The 22,525-nt window shown below is 38.1% G+C and overlaps 1 protein-coding gene across 1 annotated transcript; it reads left to right on the top strand.

Moving 5' to 3' along the window:
* Positions 1-847: 847 nt before the first annotated feature.
* LOC143023922 (tRNA (guanine(10)-N(2))-methyltransferase TRMT11-like) lies at positions 848-21,606 on the top strand. The gene is made up of 11 exons (XM_076182593.1): positions 848-968; positions 3,926-3,991; positions 4,132-4,220; positions 7,815-7,971; positions 10,121-10,237; positions 11,823-11,997; positions 12,768-12,871; positions 13,233-13,374; positions 13,644-13,839; positions 17,624-17,750; positions 21,169-21,606. Exons 1-11 carry the CDS (start codon positions 867-869, stop codon positions 21,445-21,447), a joined length of 1,554 nt encoding a protein of 517 aa, XP_076038708.1. The 5' UTR covers positions 848-866; the 3' UTR covers positions 21,448-21,606.
* The last annotated feature ends 919 nt before the right edge of the window (positions 21,607-22,525 follow it).

The following is a 22,525-nucleotide window of genomic DNA, read 5'->3' as shown; positions in this document are numbered from 1 at the left end:
AAACATTTTATTTTCCTGCATATGAGTTATCATTTCTTCTCTCACCAACGATTCCATGAGCTTACAAATAACGCTTGTGAGGTTGACTGGTCTACAATTCCCTGTGTCTTTCTTGTTTCCTTTCCTGAATATGGCAGTAATGTGATCCTCCAGTCCCACGGTACCATAGCTTCGCGTAATTAACTGCTGAACAGTATTCTTATTGGTTCCCGAAGGTCCCCTGTCAGATCCTTAATAGTTAATCATTCTCGGATGTACTCCATCAGGGCCGGGCGATTTATATTCTTCTTCTTAAGGTTTTGCACAACTTTCCTTATTTTTGCTTGGGTGATCTCCACTTCGTACTCTCACCATAATCTGTGGTACCTCACCCTCTGGTTCTTTTTTGAATTCTCGGTATCGGAGCTTCGAGGATGCTGGATTTGATTCCTTAAAAAACATCACTGTATCTAGTGATTTGTTGTACAATTGATGGGCAATGTGGAATTGTCGTTGTGGAAACTAATTTTCGATTGCAGTGCCCACCTCTGAATATTTGGGACTGATTCCCTAGGTTGTATGAAGCGCTACATTTTAATAATTTGTCTGTGTTAGATACGATTGTCTTAAGGATAGTGTTGCAGTGATTTTCAAGTGATAAATTCACCTGAAAAATAAAAGCCTTGAACTGAATCTGATTAAAACGCTCGATATTATAATGTTTGAGAAATTGGAGTGTTTCTCGTTCCTTTTCTAGAATCGAGGTAGTATCGCTGTATGTGATAAATCCAAGGGACAAGTGATGATAATTGTGTGTATATTTTATAAAATTGTTTTAATTGTAGTTTCATGACATATTGTGCGCACGTCCACATTCGATTGTTACAATGGCGGCTGCAAGAATATGTACACAAACAAAAATGTTAAGAAAGTCAGCCAGGAGATATTTGTTCTGGTGTGCAAATGAACATATTGAATTTCGCATCCCAGTGAGTCATTGCGATACCGAGTTTGCACTTTTGTCAGAACCTATGATACTGTTAAGCAAAATTGAGTTGATCATGTGTGAAGAGATTTTTTCCTGCATTGTTAATTCATAATTGTATTATAATTATTATTATATTGAAAATTATATATCTTTCAATAGTTGTATTAAACGTAGGGAAATTTAGTAAATGTGAAAGTTATGACTAACTGTATACCTTAGTTTTTTGTATTTACCATCCCTATAGGTCACTGTTCCCCAAACTAGAGAGCGCGGAGGCTCAATGGGGAACATATGAAACGGACTTATGAATACACAGTTTACATGAAAATCACATCTTCCCTTGATAATCAGTAAATATTCTCATTCTCATGTGGATTTTGATGGGCCTGATTTTCCACTAGTCATATAGATGAATAATTTCGAGGTTGGGTCTCATCTACAATTTTATTTGTCATACCTAGCCTCAAATTCATGTATAGTATAATAGTTCCTACTTAAGCTATATCCTTGATTTCCAATTATATTTAGATTTGAATTCGTGGATTGTTCAAGCGTGGGCCATATCACTTTCTTTGCTATTTCAAGTATTTAAATTTTATGAATATATATGGAAAGCTGTATTTCTTGACATCCACTAGACATGATGTAGTCTTTCTTAATTTAGTCCCATGGGTTTTCCTATCCTTACTCAGGAGATCTTTTCTGTCAATGTAACCTGTACCCTGTAGTGTCCTGAATACTAAGACTGTAATCATATCGCCTCTTTCTCTCTAATCTTTCAAAATTGGCAGACTCAGTCTTTCTTCATGTGGTTTATCTGACAGCCTGGGGACCAATTTGGTTACTGCCCTTAGACACATATTCCAGTCTTGGATGGACCATGGTGTTGATGAGTTTTTTCATCATCTCTTCATCCATTTAGTGAAAAGCCACTTTAATCTTTTGCAGCAATCTATAGTATATGTCTTTCCCACAATCTTGTCAGGTGACAAGTTGTCTGTGTGTGGGGGGTGAGGTGCTATGCATACTCACAAATACTCATAGATAAAGTCCTGGAAGAAGCCTATACCTGTGGCTCTAGTTCTAGAACCTGGTTGTCATTATTACATTGGTTGTGCATTGCACCTTTCCTGTATAATATGATTAGGTAAATACAGCAGATGGCAATGGTCTTTGGTCCTTTCCACAGAGCTCTTCAGGAAGGAACTTTGGACTGACATTACTGAGTAAGAGAGAGACTGTTTTTGTGTCTGGCTAAAAATAGAAGGAGAGCTGTCATTGGTGCCAGCTCCTTGTATTCAAACATGGAGGAATTATATAAAACTAATATATCTTGAGTTCAGTCAGGAGACTGAATGTATCTCTAAATGAAAGTGAGGAAAATGACTGTTTGAAGATGGACAACTCCGATGTCCTTGTTGGACCGGCTATGGAAGTACCCATTGTCAGTTGTTAGGTTGTAGATAGACCTCCTGAGGACCAGTACCCAATGAAGGTTATCATAGAACTAGAAGGAAAAATACAACTTACATAAGAATATTCATGAACTACAAAAAAAATGAAATTGGCAAAAACACAGAGGGTATAGAGAAAAATTTAGTGACCATCAATATAGACCAATTTCCGTCCTTAGAACAGTAGATGCGATAGCAGCGATCATTCAGAAAGCAAGCCAAAGACACATTCCAAGAAGCTACAGAGAGAATACAACTTCAACTTTAACACAAGAGGTAGCCACCCTCAAAAAAGAGAAGCAAACTAAAAAGCAAACAATCAAACTGAACAAGAAAAAGAACAACTACAACAATTAAGAACATCATAAAACTAAACAACACCAAAAAGAAAATTGGGATAAACAAATATAATAAATGGAAAAAGAGGAAAAACATGTTAAGACAAAATAAATAAAATAAAAGATTAAACCCATCCCCCTGACCCTCATTTCTGTAAAAGTAGTAGTAGTAGCTAAGGGAAAATACCATCACCAAAAACAGCATTGTAATATCTTCAAAAAACATTTCTGCAAAACAAGTTTCAAACCCACTACCCCAGACAATAAGAAAATAGTCAAAGAAATATGAAAAAAAGTGGACACCACTTCATCGGCACTTGGCCTTCAAGCCAAAAATTTCATAAAATCAATCAATCAATCTCTTCTTCAACAAAGATATGGAAAGATCAATAAAATAAGTTGAGAAACTTCCATGCAGAAGGACCAGATCAGATTTCAAACATCCACTCAAAACACCTTGGCCCAAGAGCAATAAAAGACTTCTATATCTCCATTCATTCTTGGTTGTATAATAAAATCTCAATTGTTTGGAAAAGAGCCCAAAAAAGACCCATATTAAAATTAAACAAACCACCTGAAAACCCAGCTCCCTACAGACCAGTCTCACATCCACCATATCCAAGCTGTTGAAAAGATTAGTAAAAAAAACATAACCAAACTATCCTCCACCCCAAACTAGCATGGATTCAAGGAGAAACACTTTACTAACACTGCTTACAAACATCACCTAATAAATGTTGGGGGGATTCAAGAAAGCTCCACCAGAAAAATAGTGATGGTGGCTATATGCATAAACAAGGCAATTCATAAAGTTCCCATTCACAGTAAAAATAAAGATGTTCACAACAATGACAAGAAATGGTTAACCAACTTCTTATTAAGTAGACAGTGTAGAGTAATAAAAAATAACCAGATATTCTGGGACCAAAAGACTGTACAGTGGAGTCACCAAGGAACAATACTCTCATGTTTATCTGAACCTCTTCACAAATAATCTCTCCACACAGATCCATAACAGAAAACAAAAGCATTTATCTATGCAAATGACCTGCATATAATAACCTAGCATAGCAATCACACAGTAACAGCTAAGAACACCTGAACTTACTTAGAAATATGTAGAAAAGAGTGACCCATTATTATTGATATTTGTTTCTTTATGGAAGGAACTAGGAGCTGTAGCATCTATGTTCAAGATCCCCATCAAATGGATTGATAAACCAACAGAAGATGTAAGTATCTTCATTCTTATGATCTGACATTTTGTTGTACAAAAGATAGAAAAAAATATATAATTAAAACATGCTTTTTTACCATAAGTGTGAATTGTTCTTACTGTATATTTAAAAATAATTTTATTCTCTAATTCCAGCCATATGTGGTAGTGGAATTGGATTGTGAAAGTGATGCAAAGAAACTGATGTCAAGAACAATGTTGGTGCGGTCCTGCTATGAACTCTGGTTTGTAATTTTTTGATTATTATGCAGTGTATCTTTCTCCCGCTTATTGCAACCCTCATGAATTTGTATTCTTTGATACAGATAATACTAGGATGGTTTGGGTACATGGAAAGCATGAGTAAATAAAGACAAGTAAAATAAGTGTGGAAGGCAGAAGTGGATAGAGAACTGTAGGGGAAGACTGAGAATGAGATGGATGGTTGTGGTAAAGGGGGGCAGTATCTCTCCATTTCCTTCTTTAACCCCTTCCATACCATGACACCTATGTAGGTGTTGTGAGGTGCAAGTGGGTATATGAGGATACCGGTGCTGGCATCATGATTATATTTATTTTGTAGTTGTAGCTGAGTGACCCCAATATTTTTTGAACTGGCCTGATTACGTTTTCTGTGGTTATTGATATTGAGAGTGAAAGAGAATGATTAATACAGCCGTAACTTTATATTTTATAATGGGAGTATTGTGATGCATCATCATACATCAGGCAACCGATGCCGCCCGCGAGAATTTGACTCGTATTGAAGAGGTTAAATATAGGAATGCTTAGCCACTTTTCAACTTTACTCTTTCATGTGTCTGCTGTTCTCAAATATTTCATATAATACTCCAAGGTCGCCTCTTCTTGTCTCTTACTTCTCTAGCAAGGGGATAAATTTTATCACATTTTGTTCATATATGCATTGTAAAAGGGAACTAAATGAGGCATAGTAAAGGATTTGGGATCTTCCTTTCTGCATTTTTTCCCATGATATGTCAAAGCATGCTTTAACTCAGCCACTTCCCATACATCCACAGTATCCACAGTGCATCCGTACTGTGTCTTGCTGCATTGCTTCAGACCCAGGGCAGTGGGCAGGATACAAGGATGATCCTTCATCCAGGAGGAGCTAAGATAAGAGGAAGTAAGGGGTGGGGAATGGGAATGGATGCATGTATTTTGAATTGGCTACTTCCCATATAAAGGAGAAAAGCCCTTGTTATATAGATAGACTTCCTATACAAAATAGAAAAGCTCATTGGTATTTACCTAGTTGTATTTTGCGGGAAGGGGAGCTATGCTCATGGTGTCCCGCCTTTGTATCTTGCAGTGTCTAGTTTGCTTTTAAACTCATGAATGGTTTTTGCACATACTATTTCACTGTCCAGTTTGTTCCAAGTGTCCACTACTCTATGTGGAAAACTGTTTTTCTTCAGTTATCTTCTGTAGCTATGTTTTTTTATTTTCTTTCCATGTCCTCTTGTGTTTCTCTTGTCCCAGTTTAGTAAGTCCTCTCTATCAAGTATCTCTGTGCCTTTCATGATTCTGTAGATGGTCAGTAGGTCACCTCTCTCTCTTCTTTGCTCCAGCGTCGGTAACTCCAGTTTAGCCAATCTCTCCTCATATGATAGGTTTGCAAGTGCAGATGCCATTTTTGTTGCTGCTCTCTGGATTCTTTCTATTTTCTTTATATTCTTTTTGGTACTGGGTGACCACAATGTTGCCGCATATTCTAACCTAGGCCTTATCAATGTAACCAATATTTTTTTTATCATGTCTTCGTCCAAGTATGCAAATGCCACTTTTATTGTTCTTAGTAAGTTGTATGCCTCCTCGACAGTTTTGTTAATCTGTTTGTCATAGGACAAGTCTTTTGTGATAATTACCCCCAAATCTTTTTCAGATCCTACCTTCTTTACCTCCTTGGTTCCAATTGTATATTTTCCTGATATTCTGTTTTTGCTTTTTCCAAACTCCATTATGCTGCACTTCTTAGTATTAAAGTCCACTTCCCATTTCTGACTCCAGTTCCATACCTTATTCAGGTCTTCCTGCAGTGCTTCAGTCCTTATCAGTTTCTACTTTCCTTAACAGTTTGGCATCGTCTGCAAAGAAGCTCATATAATATCTTTGTGTGTGAGCTCCTTCCTCTTTGTGTACCGGGTACCTATATACATGATTTCAAATTAGAATATGATTGAATGGTAACTTCAAAAAACATCAGGAAATAATATGATGGGGCATTATAAATTTTATTTCTGTCTTGTAAGGCAAGCTGGCTAAGTGCTAATACTAAGTTAAATAGCAGTTTATTTTGATTTGACAATAGGTACACCTCTTTGTGTACCTATATACATGATTTCAAATTAGAATATGATTGAATGGTAACATCAAAAAACATTGGCAAATAATATGATGGGGCATTATAAATTTCATTTCTGTCTTGTAAGGCAAGCTGGTTAAGTGCTAATACTAACTTAAGCAGCAGTTTCTGTTAATTTGATATTACTAGCTTGGTATAGATTGGGGAATTAATGGTACTTTTTATTTATCTCTCCATTTATTTACCAAAGGCTTCATTCCCCTTACAAGGAAGGTAACCAAGTCAAAAGGCACATACCCACTTCCACCCATTCTGCTCCCATCCACCATCCTTTCCTGTAATTTCCTGTAATTCCTGTAAAATCTTTGTAATGAGGTTTGGTATGGTGAGAGTATGAATAAATAAAATTAATAAGTAAATCAATATATAGACAAATGAAAATTTTATTTATTTAGATTTTTCATTTATCTATTATTTATAGTGGACAGGATGCAGGGATGACCTGTCATCCAGGAGGTGCCAAGATAGGAGGGAGGGAGGAGGGTGGAGGGGAGTGTAATATATGGGAAGTGAAATGGGTGGGAGTGATTTCTATGCCTTTTTCTTTTTGGCTACCCCCTGTGTAGGGGGGAAAAAAGCCTTTGGTATATGTATGTATCTATTACTTATTTATTGTATATTATGATTACAGTAAACTCTCACTGTACCGAATCTCATTATACCAAATTTTCAGCAATATTAACCATTCATCTGATACAAAAAACAAGGTCAGTATATGCATTGCAAGATTCATTATGAATGGCAGGTACATGGAAAATCTGAATATGAATATACAGTACATACATACTTTTGGCTATAACAACCAGGCTCCCTTCCCAATTAGTTTGATGTACAATATTGAAGGTTTACTGTAACTGATACACTGGTCAGACAGTGTGTGCCAAATTTCCATCCTGTTATGGTGTGGCTAATGAAACGAATTTGTGTTGAATAGGTAGATTAAATAGCACAACAAAGACGAGCATGCGGCCACTTTGGAGGCAGAACCAAGACTGCTCCACATGGGTAGCTCAAAGTGCATTCTCAACTTCCTAACGCAAACCTGCTAGGCTTTATATGTACATAGATAAATAAATATATGCATAGATAAATCTACATACTCATAGATAAATATACATATACATAGATGAATGTACATACTCATAGATAAATATACATACTACAGCCTCCCATAACAATCCCATCAACTGACCTAAAATTTGATATATGGAGAAAATTCAGTATAGTAAATCCTTTGGATACATCTAACTTTTGGTTATAACAATGAAGCCTTCCCCCCAATTAGTTCAAATATCAAGGGCTTACTCTCTGTGGATCAGAAAAACAAAAGAAGACCATTTCTTTGTAGTTATCTAGGAAATGTTACTAGAGAAGTGTAGGAACTTTGATACTGTACTTTAAAGATAATAGTAATTTGTTATTTTCATTGATTATTTGTATCTGTTCTTTGCAGGGGTGAAGGGAAAACATTAACAGAGTTGCACCAGAATGTTAAAAATGCTTCAAAAGAAATGATAAATCCTCACCTTACTGAAGACAAATCCTTCAAAATAAGAGTGGAAACATTCAACAAGACTCTTAAAAGTAATGAGAAACTTGCAAAAATTGAGGTAAGGAAAATGAAAGCCATAGCATGCACACTACATGTAGATGTATATTTGTAATAAGAATTGGCACATTTCATGTTTGACTCCTCTCAGCTTCTTTTTTCAGGAAGTGTATCGCATACATACATACATATACCAAGGCTTTTTCCCCCTTTCAAGGGAGGTAGCCAAAAAGGGAAAGGCATAAAAACACTCCCACCCATTTCATCCCTAAATACACTCCACACCCCTCCCACCCTCCCTCCCATCTGAGCACCTCCTGGATGACGGGTCATCCCTGCACCTTGCCCACCGCCCTGGGTCAGAAGCAGTGTCGCAAGTGTATCACAGCTAGATAAAATAGCTTAATAGCAATCAGTCAATCAATCAATCCCTTGTCCCAGTTCTTTTTTTCCAAAAGATCCGTAGCCCCCAGAAAACTAGCTACGTAAGCCCATAAGTCACTCAGTAAAAATATTTTGAGTTGTTGTCTGTAATGAGTTATTATAGAAAAGTATAGTATATGCCATGTATCTTCATAATGATTTTTCATGGAGAGCAATTGATGTCTGTTGCCAGACCATTTCTTTAAATTGTTTTTGTGTAAGGTGATGACTTGAATCTAGGTATGCCATTATAAGTCTTAGAAATTTGATGAAGTACAGAATTTACCAATCTATTAAGAAGTGTTTTGTTTTGTGATTGAATGTCTTTGAGTTATGTATACAGGTAGAGTAATCCCTCACATATCTATATATACTGTGTTTACCTAATTGTAGTATACAGGAAAGGATTAACACTCGTTGGGTGCCATCTCCTATTCTCCAGTTTATCATACCTAGCCTCAGATTCATGTACAGTTCCAACTCAGTCCATATCCATGATTTCTAATTATCATATTTAGATTTAGGTGAGGGGATGGGGGGTGAGGTAGTATATGTGAGAAAAATTTGATGCAGCCCAAAGGGATTTCTATCCATCTTCTCCTTTTATGCATGAGGGGACAGAGAGGGGTGGTCGCCAATTTAATGAAGTGGCCTTGCTGTGGATGTGTTGTGTCTTGCGACACTGCCTCTGACCCAGGGCAGTGGACAAGATGCAGGGATGACCCGTCATCCAGGAGGTGCCAAGATAAGAGGGAGGATGGAGGGGAGTGGAGTGTATTAGGGATGGAATGGGTGGGAATGGTTTTCATGCTTTTTTTCTTTTTGGCTACTTCCCTTGTGAGGGGGAAAGAGCCTTTGCTATATATATGTATGTATATTTAGATTTTAACTCATGTGTTGTTCCAACTTGGGCTATATTAGCTTCTAAGCTATTCGAAGTATTTATGCATCTACATGGAAAACTGTATTTCTTCATATCTTTTAGACATAGTTTCTCTTAATTTGTTTTCATGACCCCTTAAAGTGCTCCCATCCCTAATCAAGAGATCTCTTAGGTCAGTGTAATCTGTCCCCTGTAGTGACCTGAATACTGCAATTGTAGCACCTCTTTCTCTTCAGTCTTTCAAAGTTGGCAGCCCCAGTTCTTTTAGTCTTTCCTCTTATGGTTTATCTGCCAGGCTGGCGACCAGTTTGGCATATAAAAGAAACGAGTGAGGAAATATTAGCAAAAAGAGTGTGGAAAGCAGAAGTGGGTGATGGGAACTTAAGGGGAAGACCAAGAATGAGGTGGATAGATGTGGTGAAGGGGGTTTTGGATCCACAAGGAATGTGTTAAGCATGAAAGAGAGAGTGCAGAAAGATAGGAGTGAATGGAAAGTGGTTGTAAATGGATAATGAAATGATACAAACCAAAGGGATGTTCTTGTTTTCTGTGTAGTTCTTGAGTGGTTAAGTGTGGGCAAGGGTTGGAGGAAGAGATGTTGCCTTGTAATAAAGTGGTGGGGTAGACCAGTTCCAGCTTTCCAGCCCAGCTATGGAAGTGCTATGTCTTGCTGCATTGCCTCTGACTCAAGCAGTTTGGCAGGGGAAAGAGGTGTCCCTTCATCCTTGAGGTACTAAAATGAGAGGGGCATAGGATGAGTTTTTGGATTGGTATACATTGGATGTATGTTTTGACTTAACCACCGTCTTTCCCCATATAGAGGAGGGGAAAGGCTTTGTGGTGTATGTATGTTTATGTCTTTTATCCATTAATTACAAGATTTTTTTTTCTTCTTCTTTAACAGGCTTTTGACTACTTACCATTTCAAGGACGTGTAGATCTGAATAATGCTGACACATCTTTGACATTAATAGAGTACTATGGTCTGCATCCAAACAACATTCCAGAGAAGCCATTCCAGGTATATAGACTTTTTTCAACTTACCCTTATCTCATATATGTTGTTATTATTGAATTTGTCTCCAGTCACAGCCATTTGTTATTAGAAATGCAGTTGATTCACATATTCATCATTTAGTGGAAACAAACACTAATGGTGGCTCTTGTCTACCTCTCCCAGTCATAAGTTTTATCTTTTCAAGCTCCAGGGTTGGCACCTGATTCATCTCTGTAGGTTTTTGATGGACACAGATGGGGTTTACATTTACTTTGGACAAGACTGAGTGCCAGGTTGCTATCTCTAATAACAATGTGGAAAGTTCAGTAGATTTCACCTACAGTATTGTATCAGTAAGATCTATCTACATATGTATGTAAGATCTATCTGGGGGTTGTGATTCAAGTCATTAGACAATTGGAAATGGTGTACAGATATAGTTAGCCTCAGTAGGAATATATAATACTGTAAGGCCCTCATGGTTTCATTGTTGTTGTGTGATGTGGGATTTGGATCATGACCAAGGCATCCAGGTGTGCAGTGCCAATTTTATTGAAAGCAATAGAAAGATGTTTTGGAAGAAAGTAGAGTGAGGGAGGTGAGTCAGGTGGAGGTATTGGTAAAGGATGCATATTGGTTGATGTTAATGGAAGTAAAGGCAGTGAAAGACGGGTATAATATTTCAGAGAATTGTTAGATGTGGAGTAGGTTAGGAATCGGTTGACTGTGGCAGTGGAAGGAGCTTGGAAAATTACTGTGACGGGAAAGGAAAACAACAATGCTACAGAAAAGGATAAGGTACAAAGAGCATTGAAAATAATGAAAGTTAGTAAAGCACCTGGGTTGGATGGGTGTCATGTGGAATGTCAAAGGAATGGTTATAGTGGATTGGTTAACAAGGTTGTTTAATGTGTGCATTAGGGTGGGGAATGTACCAGGGAAGGGTATGTATGTATTTCCACTTCTGTATTTACCTAATTGTAGTTTACAGAAAAGGATCAAAACTTGTTGGGTCCCATCTCCTATTCTCTAATTTTCTAAGATACCTAGACTCAAATTGATGTACAGTTCCAACTTAATCTATATGATCTCCAATTATTATATTTAGATTTGAACTTGTGTATTGTTTGAGCTTGGGTTATATCACCTTCTAAGCTATTCCACATATTTATGCATCTATATGGAAAACTGTATTTCTTCACATCCTGTGTATGTGTTTGTACATGTATACATACAATAAATGCCAAAGCCCTCTTACCTGTTATAAAAGGGTTGTCAAGTCAAATCTAAATACACACCTACATTACAATTCATAATATAAGGTGTTACTAAAGTCAAAATAAAAAAAATCAACAAACAATTTACTTCAAAATAACTTGGTTAAAGAAATTGTTTAAATTTGGTGCTGGAGTAACTTTATTCCAATACTGTCTACTACTACCAGGAAGGAGTAAGCATGTATTGTCAGGGTGCTCAGATTGATGGTGTGAATTTTGATTGTCAGGACATAAGCTTGATGTCTATTGACATGCATGAAAAAATTGTATCAAACCAGTAGATATAAAATTGTATTCTTTATATAGTACTGGAATTATAATTGTTTCTGCAGCTATTTTTTGGACGTTGGTTGGCAGATGGACAGCGAGACCTTATTGCTAAATTCTCATTGAAAAAACGAAAATATATTGGAAGTACTTCTATGGATGCACAGCTCTCATTTGTGATGGCCAATATGGCCCAAGTCAAGCCAGGTCACATTGTGATAGATCCTTTTGTTGGGACAGGTAAATACTGACTTAGATTTATGCATGTTAATCCCCTTCTGTAGTAAATGGCACTCGCCTATTTATTCTGGATGCTGTCATAGGAACATAAGAATGGAGGAGACAGCAAGAGACCATAAGGCCTACACTAGGCAGTTTCAGTTCCATTACCACCTTTCATCTCTATCCATGAAGTTGGTATTACAAAATAATCTAGCATCTTAATGGTAATGAAAGGTTTAATGGTAATATTTCTTTATCTTTTTTCTTCCTTTATAAATTTATTACCCCTTACTGGGATCCTGACTGCAGTTGATATTTTTATATTTGTTGTGACATCCCTAATTGCCATTCAGAAAAGAATGCTGATCACTTTTAACTTAAACAATCTGTCCATTCTTAAAGTCTCTATCACCTCAATGATGCCTTTTTGGTACAATATTGTCTCTAAGTTATTACCAACAAATACTGAAGTACTCTCCTCCTACTCATCTACCTCCTCCTCCATTTCCTCCTCCTCTTCCTCATGTTTTTCCTCTTCTTCCTCTAGCTCTTTTTACTTCTATTACTACTAGTTGGTGACAAACATCCACACAAATACAACAGGCACCATTACGTTTCTTCCAAAAGAGATTTATTTAAGTTCCTGAGAAACGTTGCTGGTTACTGTGGGGCTGTGGGTTACCAATCCGTAAAGCTTGGAGGAACATGTATTGTTAGATGACTTAGATATTAAAAGATTATATATTCATGTCATGCTAATTTAAGATTCCCTATTTTGCCATGTATAGGTTCCATATTAGTGTCGGCAGCATACAGAGGTGGGTTTGTATGGGGCTCAGATATTGATTACCTCACTCTTCATGCTAGAACCAAACCAACAAGACATAACCAGGTACTCATATTTTGGATTTTATTTGCAATTTATGTGTATGTGTGTGTGTGTGTTTATACACATACATAATATCAGTTTTCAAGATTCCACTTGTGTCATTTTAATGTAGTTTTTCTTGTGCTTATCAGTTGTAGTAGGTAGTAGGTCATGTTCTTTGAATTTTTCCATTCATTAATTATATCAGAAACAGGATTTCCTAATATAAATAGTAATATGGAAGCATTTAGATAGGTTAAAAGATTATAGTCATCAACATTTTGATGAGTATGCTAAGTACACAGATTACAAATATTGGTTTCATTCTTTACATTTTTTATTCTTTTTATTTTTTTTTATTTTTGTAGTATCATTCTTATTGCAGAAAACGCGAGTCGAAGGAGAATCGATCCTTAGTAATCTTGAACAGTATGGGTTGGGTCATCACTATCTAGACGTTGTGGTTATGGACTCAGCTCGATCTGCTTGGAGAAAGGGAGCCTTTGCAGATGCTATCATCACTGACCGTAGGTTTGCATGAATTCAGTTCTTCCTTATTTGTCATGTATTGTAACATCATACATACTGTATATGCTCATATAATGTTGATCTACTTGTGTCCCAAAAATAATTTATCATATAGCTCATCCAAAGATCCTGTCACCCCATTTGTCCCTTTCATTTATGGTCTTGTGGAACTTGCTTCACTCACTTCAGCTAGTCTTTCCTCATTCATTCCTGTTATATAAAGTTAATTGAAATAAATGTTGGTCAGCGCATCTCTTTCTCTTAAAAGCTCCGTATGGTATCCGGGAAGCAACAGAGCGCGTTGGCTCGACCAAAAGTTACAAGATTAGAGAGGAACATCTTGATCGTCACTATCCTGCCAAGATTAGTTATAGTCTTTCTGATATTTTCAAGGATCTACTTCAATTTGCTGCCACTAATCTGGTCATCGGTGGTAGATTAGTGTTTTGGCTACCAGTTTACAGGTAAGTGATTTTCTTTCTTTTTTCTTTTTTCTATAGCAGTTCTGCATTTACAGGTAACTGGCAACAGTTTCCAGGTAGAAGAAAGAAAAGTTGTGATAGAGCTGGAAGAAAGAACAGAACAAGGTGGCGATTTGGCCATGTCATGAGACCAGATGAAAGTAAATATCCTCAGAAGGGTTCATGAATTGGTGGTGTCGAGTAAAAGAGGTGTGGAAGGCAGAGGTGGAAGGAGTGAACATGAGGGAGCAACCAAAGATGAGATGGATGGGTGAGGTAAAAGGGGCATTGGGAAAGAGTAGAATGTCTGTTGAGGAAGGACGGGAGAGGACAGAAGATAGGGGTGAATGGGGAATGGTTGTGTATGGATGATGCTGTGATGCATTAGGGGGAGTGGGTAGGGGATGGGAGGTGAGGGAGTATATGTGAAAAATAAATTGACGCATCCCAAAAGGATTTCTCCCCATCTTCTTTTCTGCATGAGGGGACGGAGAATGAGGGTCACCAGTTTGATAAAGTAGCCTTGCTGTGGATGTGCTGTGTCTTGTGACACTGCTTCTGACCCAGGGCAGTGAGCAAGATGCAAGGATGACCCATCATCCAGGAGGTGCCAAGATAAGAGGGAGGGAAGGGAGTGGATGGGAGTGGAGTATGTTTGGGATGGAATGGGTGGGAGTAGTTTTTATGCCTTTGTTTTTTGGCTACCTCCCTTGTACGGGGGGAAAAGCCTTTGATATATGTATGTATGTATGAGAGTGAGAACAAGGGATTGGCCAAGGAAAAGAAGGATGTATGAGGTGAATAAAGTTTATTATGAGAGTATATAGTCAGAATGTTGAAGAAGTGAAAATGTGCATGGATGAGAGAGTAAATTGGGGAAAAGACTGTAAGTCCATGCAACAACTTGTTTCATTAAAAGGGGTACATTGGTAATGAATTGAGAGCATTGCTAAGGAAGAAATGAGGTGCAGTTTTCAAATAGCAAGGAGTGAAAAGGGTGGTGATAACAGAAGCAAAAGGGATAAGGATATACTTCCATGCTAAACCATCTCTCTTTATGAGTAATGACATATAAATTAATGGACCATATAATGGTAACCAGGAGTATAGTAGGAAGAGTTAAGGATGTACATGTTGTAAGGGGAGAGAGTGGGGGAATATCAGATAATTTTTTGGTAGAAGATAAGTTGAGAGTAGAGGGTAGATGGGGAGAGAGGAAATGGACAGAAGGTAGGGAGGCGCTTAAAGTGGACTGCTTAAATGAGAAAGAAAAAAAGGAGTACAAGAAGAAGCTGAGAGAGGAGTGGGAGGGAGTGAAAGATAGAGTAGAGCTAGGAGTGGAGGCGGAATGCGGGTGGTTCAAGGAGGGAGTCACAAAGTGTGAAGAGATGGTGTGTGGAACAAGGAGGATGAGAGGAAATAGAAGGAAGGATAGTGAGTAATGGGATAAGGAAGCAAAGAAGGTTGTAGAAGATGAGAATTGAGCTTTCACAGATGGGTTACAAAATAGGATGAGAGAATCATATGAGAGGTACAAAGAAAAGAGAAGAGAAGTAAAGCATAAGATAAAGGAGGCAAAGAGAAGAGCAGATGTGAACTGGGGTAAGAGTATGACAAAATTTTGAAAGTAATTAAAAGATGTTTTGGAAGGAAATTAAGAGAGCAAGAGGAGGCAAATCAAGTAAAGAAGAAAAGGTAAAAGGTGCAGATGGAGAGATGATAATGGAAGAGGTGGCGGTAAAAAGAAAATGGGCAGAGTATTTTAGGGAGTTGTTAAATGTGAAGGAGGACAGGGAGGGAAAGGTAGTTGCAGTGGGAACTACTAAGAAAATGACAGTGATGAGTGAGGAAAATGGAGAAGTAAGGAAAGATTAGGCGAAGGCAGTTGTTAAGATAATGAGAGCAGGTAAGGGACCTGGGTTGGATGGATGTTGTGCAGAATGTCTGAAAAAAGGAGGTACAATGATGGTGGACTGGCTGGTGAGGTTATTTAATGCTTGTTGAAGAGAAGGTAGAGTGCCAGAAGACTGGAGGAGTGCCTGTATAGTTCTACTGTACAAGGGAAAAGGGGACAATTGTGAGTGTAGTAGTTTCAGAGGGATCAGTTTGTTAAGTATAGTTGGGAAGACTTATGGGAGGATTTTGATTGAGAGGATTAGGAGAGGAACAGAGATTGTTTGTGGTAAGACAGATATATGAGAAAGCTTTGGGAAAAGATAAGAATGTTTATTGTGCTTTTATGGATTTGGAAAAAGCTTATGACAGGGTATACAGGAATGCACTGTGGGAGGTATTGCAGATATATGGGATAGGAAGAAAGCTTTTAAGAGCAATCAGAAGTTTTTACAAGAGTAGTAGAGCTTGTGTTAGAATCAGAAATGGAGAGAATTAGTAGTCTGAGGTAAAGGTGGGACTTTATCAGGGATGTGTTATACATGGATGGGGTGGTGCAAGAGGTAAATGCAAGGGTAGTGGATCAGGGATTGGAGATGGTTAAAGAATATGGAGAAAAGTGGGAAATAAGCCAGTAGTTGTTTACTGATGACACTGCGCTTGTAGCAGGATCAGAGGAAAGATTGAGGAAGCTAGTGACAGAGTTTGGGAAGGTGTGTGAAAGAAGGAAGTTGAAGATAAATGTGGGTAAAAGTAAGGTGATGAGATGTACAAGGGGTGAAAGTGGCAGCAGACTGGAGGTGAGTATTAAGGGAGAGAGACTGGAGGAAGAGGATAGTTTTAAATACTTGGGTGCGAATGTGGCAGCAAAGGGAGGAGTGGAGGTGGAGATAGAATGTAGATTGAGAGAAGTGAGTAAATGCCTTTGGGGATTTAAAAGTGTAATGAGAAATAAACATTTGGGAATGGATGCTAAGAGGAATGATTGTGCCTGTAACACTGAATGGGGCAGAAACATGGAACATAAAAGAGGAAGAGAGGATGAGTTTGAATGTGTTTGAGATGAGAAGTATGATAGAGGTTACTAGGCTGGATAGAGTGAGAAACGAAGAAATGAGGAGGAGAACGGGGGTGGAAAGGGAATTGGGAGATATGATTGATGAAAGAGTATTGGGATGGTTTGGACACATAGAAAGAATTAGTGAAGAAAGATTAGTAAAAGAGGTGTGGAAGGCAGAGGTGGAAGGAGTGAACATGAGGGGTCGACCAAGGATGAGATGGATGGATGGGGTAAAAGGGGCATTGGGAAAGAGGGAAATGTCTGTTGAGGAAGGAAGGGAGAGAACAGAAGATAGGGGTGAATGGAGAATGGTTGTGTATGGATGATGCTGTGATGCATGAGGGGGAGTGGGTAGGGGATGTGGGGTGAGGGAGTATGTGTGAAAAACAAATTTACACAGCCCAAAGGGATTTATCCCCATCTTCTCCATTTCTGCATGAGGGGATAGAAGCGGGGGTCACCGATTTAATGAAGCAGCCTCACTATGGATGTGCTATGTCTTGTGATACAGTTTGGGACCCAGGGCAGTGAGCAAGATTCAAGGATGACCATCATCCAGGAGGAGCCAAGATAAGAGGGAGTGGGGGATGGGAGTGGAGTATGTGGGGATAAAATGGGTGGGAGTGGTTTTTATGCCATTGTTGTTTTGGCTGCCTCCCTTGTAAGGGGAAAAAAGCCTTTGATATATGTATGTGTGTATGTACATATAAATGGAAAGCTACATATTACCATAAGTGTATGTTGTGCTATGAGAATCAGGTTTCATATTTCTTTGAAATGTAGCATATGTTATTTAAAGCACTACTAAGAGAGACTTCCTAAATATATTTTCAGGGATGACTATACAGATGATCTTATCCCAAGCCATCCGTGCTTGCGTCTTGAAGCCAACAGTGAACAGGTGCTTGCTACCCATTCCAGCCGACGTCTCATCACCCTCATCAAAACAAGGTCTCCCTTGGTAATGATGTACTTTAACTTCTGTTTTATTCTAATAGGTCCTTGGACAGTACATACATCTGTAGTGGATCTCTCCACATATAGTCTCTAATCCATCCACATTGCTGGGTTCATATATTCCCCAATAACCAAGGATGAAAGAAGGGTGATACTAGTTTCCTTGCCTATTTGAGTCAATCAATACATTCTCCTGGCTGTCTTTTGCAGAAGATCCATAGCCCCTAGGAAAAGGCTGTGACCTCTACTTCAGCCCATAGTTCATTTAGTGAAGAAATTTTGTGGAACTGTCTAGTGTAAATGCATGACAGTGCCAGAGAATGTGTCTTGTGTTTTTTGTATATTGAATGCAATTCGGGCAGTAACTCTCTATTGCCGGGCCACTTCAATACTGGTACTGTTTTAGTGCTAGGCAGTGAGTTGGAGGTAAGTCCTGAAGAAGACAAACTAGAGTAGGTGGATAGTTTTAAGTATCTAAGATGTAGCAGGAAATGAAGGTAAACTAGAGAGTGAAGCAAGTAAATGTCTCAGGCAAATGAAAAGTGTCATAAGAAATAGATATCTGATGATGGATGCAAAGAGAAAACTATATTTACGTAATTGCAGTATACAATAAAGGAGCAACATTCATGGGGTCCCATCTCCTGCTCTCCAGTTTAACATACCTAGCCTCAAATCCATGTACAGTTGCAAGTTGGTCTCTATCCTTAATTTCCAATTATTATACAGCACTATCTCTCATTAACAGACTAAAAGGGGGGTAACGGTGTCCATTGATGTGAATAATCCGTTGATTTGGAGTGGTTTTTGGGTGGCATGGTGATTGCACAGCACTAAACAACAGCACCGAAAATACAGCAAAAACAATGCAAACACAGCTAATTAACATCTGTTAATGAGAGGTAGTACTATATTTAGATTATAGTTCCTATATTGTTCCAGCTTGGGCTATATCACCTATCCATCTATATGGAAAACTGTATTTGCAATTACATCCTTTAGATGTGTAGTCTTCCTTAATTTGTTCTCATGACCTCTAAAAACCCACTTATCCCAAATGAAGAGATCTCTTCTGTCATTATTGTCTATCCCCTTTAGCAACCTGAATATTGTAATCATATCACTTCTCTCTCTTTGATCTTTAAACTTGGGAGACCCAGGGCTTTTAATCTCTCCTCATATGGTTTGTCTACCAGACCAGGGACCAGTTTGGTTGGTGCCAATTGTATTTCCCCAATATTGCTTATATCCTTCACTTAATGTGGTGACCATACTACTGATGTATATTCTAAACTTGGACAGATCAGGGTTTGTATGATTTTTTTTTTCTTTTTTTTCTTCTTCTTCATACAATGAAAAAGCACTTTAATCTTATGTCTGTTGGGTAACAGGAGTGATTGTGCCTATGACATTATGGGCCAGAGACTTAGAATATAAAGGAGGCAGAAAAGATTAATTTAAATGTGTTTGAGAAGTATGATGGGGTTACAAGGATGGATAGATTGAGAAATGTGGAAGTGAGGAGGAAAGCAGGGTTGGCAAGGAAACTAACAGAAAGGGCTGATGAAAAACACTGGGATAGTTTGTGTGTATGGAAAGAATGAGTAAAGAAAGATTAGTAAAAAGAATGTGGAAAGCAGGGGTGGAAGGAGTGAACTTGAGGGGAAGACTGAGAATGAGATGGATTGGGTGAAGAGGGAATGTCTTTTGAGCAGGGAAAGATGGTGGCAAGAGATGGATGTAAGTGGAGATTGGTTGCGAATGGACAATGAATTGATGCAATGCAAAAAGATCTCCTCGTCTTCTCTATTTATGTATGAGGGGATGAGGAGGGGGGGGATTGCCATATAAATGAAGCTGTGGGAGTAAACCAGGATGTGCTGTCAGGCTCTGTTGTGGGTGTACTGTGTCTTGCTGCAATGCTTCTGATGCAGGCTTTGGGGAGGGAGTAGGAATAGCCCTTCATCTGAAAGGAGCTAAAATAAGAGGGAAGCAAATGTGTTGGGGAGTAGGCGCATGCCTTCCCTTACAAGGGGGAAAAAGCCTTTTGATACCGTCCCACACGAAAGACTACTTACTAAATTAGCTTCGCACGGAATAAGTGGTAGCCTATTAAGTTGGACTAGTAATTGGTTGAATGATCGAAAGCAGAGAGTTGTTTTAAATGGAAAAACTTCTAGATGGAAAAAATGTTACAAGTGGAGTTCCTCAGGGTTCCATTCTTGGACCACTTCTATTCATAGTATATATAAATGATATAGACCATGGACTAAAATCTACTGTTTCCAAATTTGCTGATGATACAAAACTGTGCAGAATGGCAAATGATCACTTAAACCAATTAGATATTCAAGAATTAGATAAATTACAGCAATGGTCTGAAAAGTGGCTAATGAAATTTAACACAAGTAAATGCAAGGTAATACACATAGGTAAAAATAACAGTAAGTACGATTACAAGTTATTTGGAAATTCGTTAACAAAAGTGGATAGTGAAAAAGATGTCTGCGTAATTATCAGTAATGATCTCAAATCATCCAAGCAGTTAATTTCAGCCTCTGAGAAAGCAAATAAGATTCTAGGACTGATTGCGTGAGCTTTTGATTTCAAAAGTCCAACACTCATTAACAAGCTATATAAATCATTAGTTCGTGCACATTTGGAATATGTTGTTTCATTATGGTCACCGAATCTCATTAAAGACATTGACAGACTGGAAAAAGTACAACGATGAGCCACAAAACTTATTCCAAATATCAAAAATAGATTATACAAAAATCAACTAAAACACATGAATCTGTTTTCCCTAAAAAAACGTAGACTCAGAGGTTACTTGATACAGGTCTTTAAAATTCTAAAGGGAATTGACAACATCAAAAGTGACAAAATTTTCACATTGAATGAGAATCAGACAAGAAACAATGGTCTCAAACTGTCCAGAAATAGATTCAATTTGGAAGTAGGTAGAAACAACTTTGCCAACCGTGTAGTTAATGAATGGAATAAACTTCCTGCGCAGGTAATGCAATGTAGTTCAGTTCAAAGCTTTAAGAATCATTTAGATAAACACCTAAGCAAGATGCTGTAATGATTATAATTTATTTTATATTACAGTATTTGTTTTTGTTTTGTTATCATTTGTCTGTTTGATTTTCATTTATATTAGTTATATGTCAATTTATTATTATTTACTATTTACCTGTATGTTTATTATTTAACTATACCTATCCATTTATTTATGTTTTTATTTGTTATTTACATTATTATAGTTTTTATTTATTAATTCATTATTACTATGATTTTTTTTTTTCACATCCAACCTAGATATGGACCAAAAGGTCTCCTGTCGGCATGCTCCGCCTTTGTAATCCTTTGTAATCCTTTGATAGATTATTGACTTCTTTTTCTCTTTTTCTTTATAGGAAGGTGATACTGCCACAGCTGAAGTTGCTGAAGTTGGTGTTCAGTTCCGGGAACGTTTTTTTCAAGCAGCTCAAATGTCACGGGATGAGCGTCTGGCCATGAAAAGCCAATTTCCACGTGATAAAAGAGGCCAGGGCCTTGGATATAGAGTTGCAGACAATCAACAAAAGAATTATACAAATATTCCAAATAGAAGAGACTGTGAAAAACATAGCAGAAGCAGTAATGTGGACAGTAATGAAAGTAGTTTGGGTACCAGTAAACAGTCACCAGGTTGATATTGCCAGTATTAATGTTATATATACCAAAAAGCCTTTTCCCCCATTGTAAGGGAGTTGGTACACTTTAAAAGTAATGGTAAACATTTGTTTTTGCTGCATTGCTTTAGTCTGTTGTTGATTGAGGTGCTGTAATACCATAAAACTTAATATGAAATATTTTTTGTTATCATTCCTTATGCCAAATTTGAATTGAAAGAAAACATGCTACAGCACTACAGATATATTTCACTGTAATGATTAACCACTTCCATACCAACCATACCCAAACTGGGATCCTAACTACATGCAGCTAAGTTAATACTTTAGGGACTGTTCTGGGGTATCCCTAGGGACCAGAGCTATGTGCAAATAAAAAAAAGAAATTGGGATGGGAGATGTGGACTTTTGTGAGTACACATGGCCTTGGCAGTGTAATGGTGCTACTGTTGGTGAAGGGAAAGAGGTTTTAGTGAGTTCATCTCCCTTTATTGTAAGGTAAGAGTGAACTGCGAATTGCTAGATAAGACCACCCGCTTGCGCGAGATCGGTGTTTGTGGGAAGGGAAGAATGTCTGTAAGAAAATGAAAAGATAGTAGTGTATAAAAGAAGGCTATTGCCACCGGGTGATTAAGCGAGCGATCAGGGGCTGTTTGTGGTCATGGCTTGAGAGAAATGGACAGGGAACTCGGACGGCGCCACTGACGGCCGGGATTAGAATCGCCAAAAGTTCAGAAGTAGTAGTAGAGAAAGGTGGAAAAACGGAAAAATCTTTAGTGGGAAGTAAACTGAAATGAGATGTAGTATAAGAGAAAGTTAGAAAGGAAGCGAATTTTAGTTGAAGAAAAAGTAAGTGTAGATGTTTGTGCGTGGGTCGTGGCTATGTTCGTGAGAGGTGTGTGTGTGTATCTTACGGGAAGTGAGTAGAGTTCACTTCCTGCGTGTAGAGTGTATTCCTGTTTAGCCCTAGGTAAGGCCTGAGCTTTTCCTGCTTTTCCCCAGGTTGGGTTTGAGAGTCGATCCAGTGGCGGTGTGAGGGGGGGCAGGCGGGCGGGTGTTGTATTATCTCTCTCCTTCCAATCACAACTCTGAAAGCAGA

This window comes from Oratosquilla oratoria, unplaced genomic scaffold (genome assembly GCF_046742065.1).
Source record: "Oratosquilla oratoria isolate Oo_2021 unplaced genomic scaffold, ASM4674206v1 SCAFFOLD70, whole genome shotgun sequence".
Taxonomy (NCBI): Eukaryota; Metazoa; Arthropoda; class Malacostraca; order Stomatopoda; family Squillidae; genus Oratosquilla; species Oratosquilla oratoria.
This window is presented reverse-complemented; position numbering and strand designations above follow the sequence as displayed.

Bases quoted from the DNA above. Each gene is read 5' to 3' on its own strand.
- LOC143023922 (XM_076182593.1), top strand. From the start codon at position 867: ATGGCGGCTGCAAGAATATGTACACAAACAAAAATGTTAAGAAAGTCA. The intron at 3,992-4,131 runs GTAAGTATCTTC...CTCTAATTCCAG, and splicing joins TTGATAAACCAACAGAAGAT to CCATATGTGGTAGTGGAATT. The intron at 13,375-13,643 runs GTAGGTTTGCAT...TTCTCTTAAAAG, and splicing joins AGATGCTATCATCACTGACC to CTCCGTATGGTATCCGGGAA.